The sequence below is a fragment of the Corvus brachyrhynchos genome, unplaced genomic scaffold (genome assembly GCF_000691975.1).
Source record: "Corvus brachyrhynchos isolate BGI_N302 unplaced genomic scaffold, ASM69197v1 scaffold5, whole genome shotgun sequence".
Taxonomy (NCBI): Eukaryota; Metazoa; Chordata; class Aves; order Passeriformes; family Corvidae; genus Corvus; species Corvus brachyrhynchos.
This window is the reverse complement of record NW_008238321.1, coordinates 12,158,722-12,160,263: the sequence shown is the minus strand read 5'-3', so window position 1 is coordinate 12,160,263 and position 1,542 is coordinate 12,158,722. Positions and strand designations below refer to the sequence as shown.

The following is a 1,542-nucleotide window of genomic DNA, read 5'->3' as shown; positions in this document are numbered from 1 at the left end:
CGGCTGTTCCTGGTGAAACCTGGGGAACGGGGGCTGTTCCTGATAAAACGTGGGGAACGGGGGCTGTTCCCGGTGTAACGATGAAGTAAATAGTGCTCATGGAAGGAAAGGTAGCGCTGTGCAGAGAGTCGCGGCAGACCCGTGCGTATGGAGAGCGTTGAGGGCTTTCCGCAGCTGTGCCAGATAGCTCATTAGAAACACAGCATCCACAGTGGTTATTCTCCAGCTCACCGGCGGTTTGTTCTGTGCTGTGTATTTTGTGTAGCTGGCGCTGCAGTGGTGCCTGCCCGCGGGCCGGGCCCGGGAGCCGTGGGAGGAGCGGGCGGCGCGTCCTGCCCGGGCGGAGGCGGCTCCGGCCACCGACACCCGCCTGAACAACCGCGGAGAATCCAGAGGCGTGAGCAACAGCGAGGAAAACAACCGGTTAAGTGAAGGCTGGAGAAACTGGGCACGTTTAGTCTAGAAGTGGAATAGCAAAGCCGAGGAAATAGCAGCTTGTGTTAACGTAAGTGGGGATTTTGACCCTTTTTTGGGTGTCTGTATCTGTGGGAAGGATGGGAAGCAACTGACTTTCCAGTGAGGAACTCTGACTAACTAGAGGTGGAACAGGCACCGCGCGATCTTCTAAACTGGGTTTATTTATTTTTTTTAATTGCTGACATGAATATTTGTCACATATTGTCCTAGATGGTTCTGAGCATCTCAGATGCTCTGTCAGTGGTTTTGTGCTTCTGCCAGATGTAGCTGGAGAAAAATCAGATATATATGCAGATGCACAACAAATAATGGAATGTCTAATTAGATGTCTAACATATTTTTTAAATCTTGTGATAAACAGCAGCATTTGTTAAGATGAAGATTTAAAAAATAAAACCCCTCAACGATCATTGAAGAGGTAACAGATGACTAAGTTGTTTTTTGAAACAAGAATGACAGCTTTAACAGCTCTGAATACTGGGAATTAGATGTTTCCATAAATTAAAATTAATTATGCCTGGGCCAAGTGCTGGCAAACAAGTGTGGATTTTCCTTCCACCTGACCTGCCTGACAGGTGAGTGTTACCTGCTCCTGGACTGGCTGGACCAGCAGCTGGCTGCCGCCCAGGCCGGAGGGATAGGATGTCTGTGGTGATGCCCTCGTGGATGCTGTCCTCACAGAGCATGGGTACAGGTGCTCATGTTTATCTTTCTCATCACAGCGTGCTCGCTGAAACTGATACCTGCGGCGGCACATTTGTGGTCCCGACTACACAAGGACTGCACAACCGTGCGATACTTAATGGGATGAAGCAGAACAGATTACACCCGTGCTAACAGGGGAACTTGTCTGGGAGAGCCATGGGTGGAAATGGCTGGAAAGCAGAGCACCGGGATGGCGCTCCATCCCCACCCATCCATCCGAGCTGCGGCTGCCTTCGCTGGGCGCTCGCCTAGACACGGCAGAGCTGTCCCGCGGTTGAGTGCAGCGGTGGTGACGGGCCCCGAAGCGGGTCGCAGGGCGGGCAGCGGGGGCGGCGCGGGGCGGAGCGAGGCTGAAGCGGG

The 1,542-nt window shown here is 52.8% G+C and overlaps 1 protein-coding gene across 4 annotated transcripts in view; it reads left to right on the top strand.

Moving 5' to 3' along the window:
* Positions 1-26: 26 nt before the first annotated feature.
* Positions 27-1,542, top strand: part of CCP110 (centriolar coiled-coil protein 110) — a 17,863-nt gene continuing 16,347 nt past the window's right edge. The window contains exons 1-3 of one of the 4 annotated variants that reach the window (XM_017734200.1): positions 31-141; positions 266-505; positions 1,200-1,455. In XM_017734200.1, the coding sequence (XP_017589689.1) occupies positions 1,349-1,455 (107 nt within the window). In that variant the 5' untranslated portion in view covers positions 31-141; positions 266-505; positions 1,200-1,348. Of the gene's footprint in view, positions 506-1,199; positions 1,456-1,542 lie in introns of all 4 variants that reach the window. The other 3 variants (XM_017734201.1, XM_017734202.1, XM_017734203.1) reach the window with 3 other exon arrangements.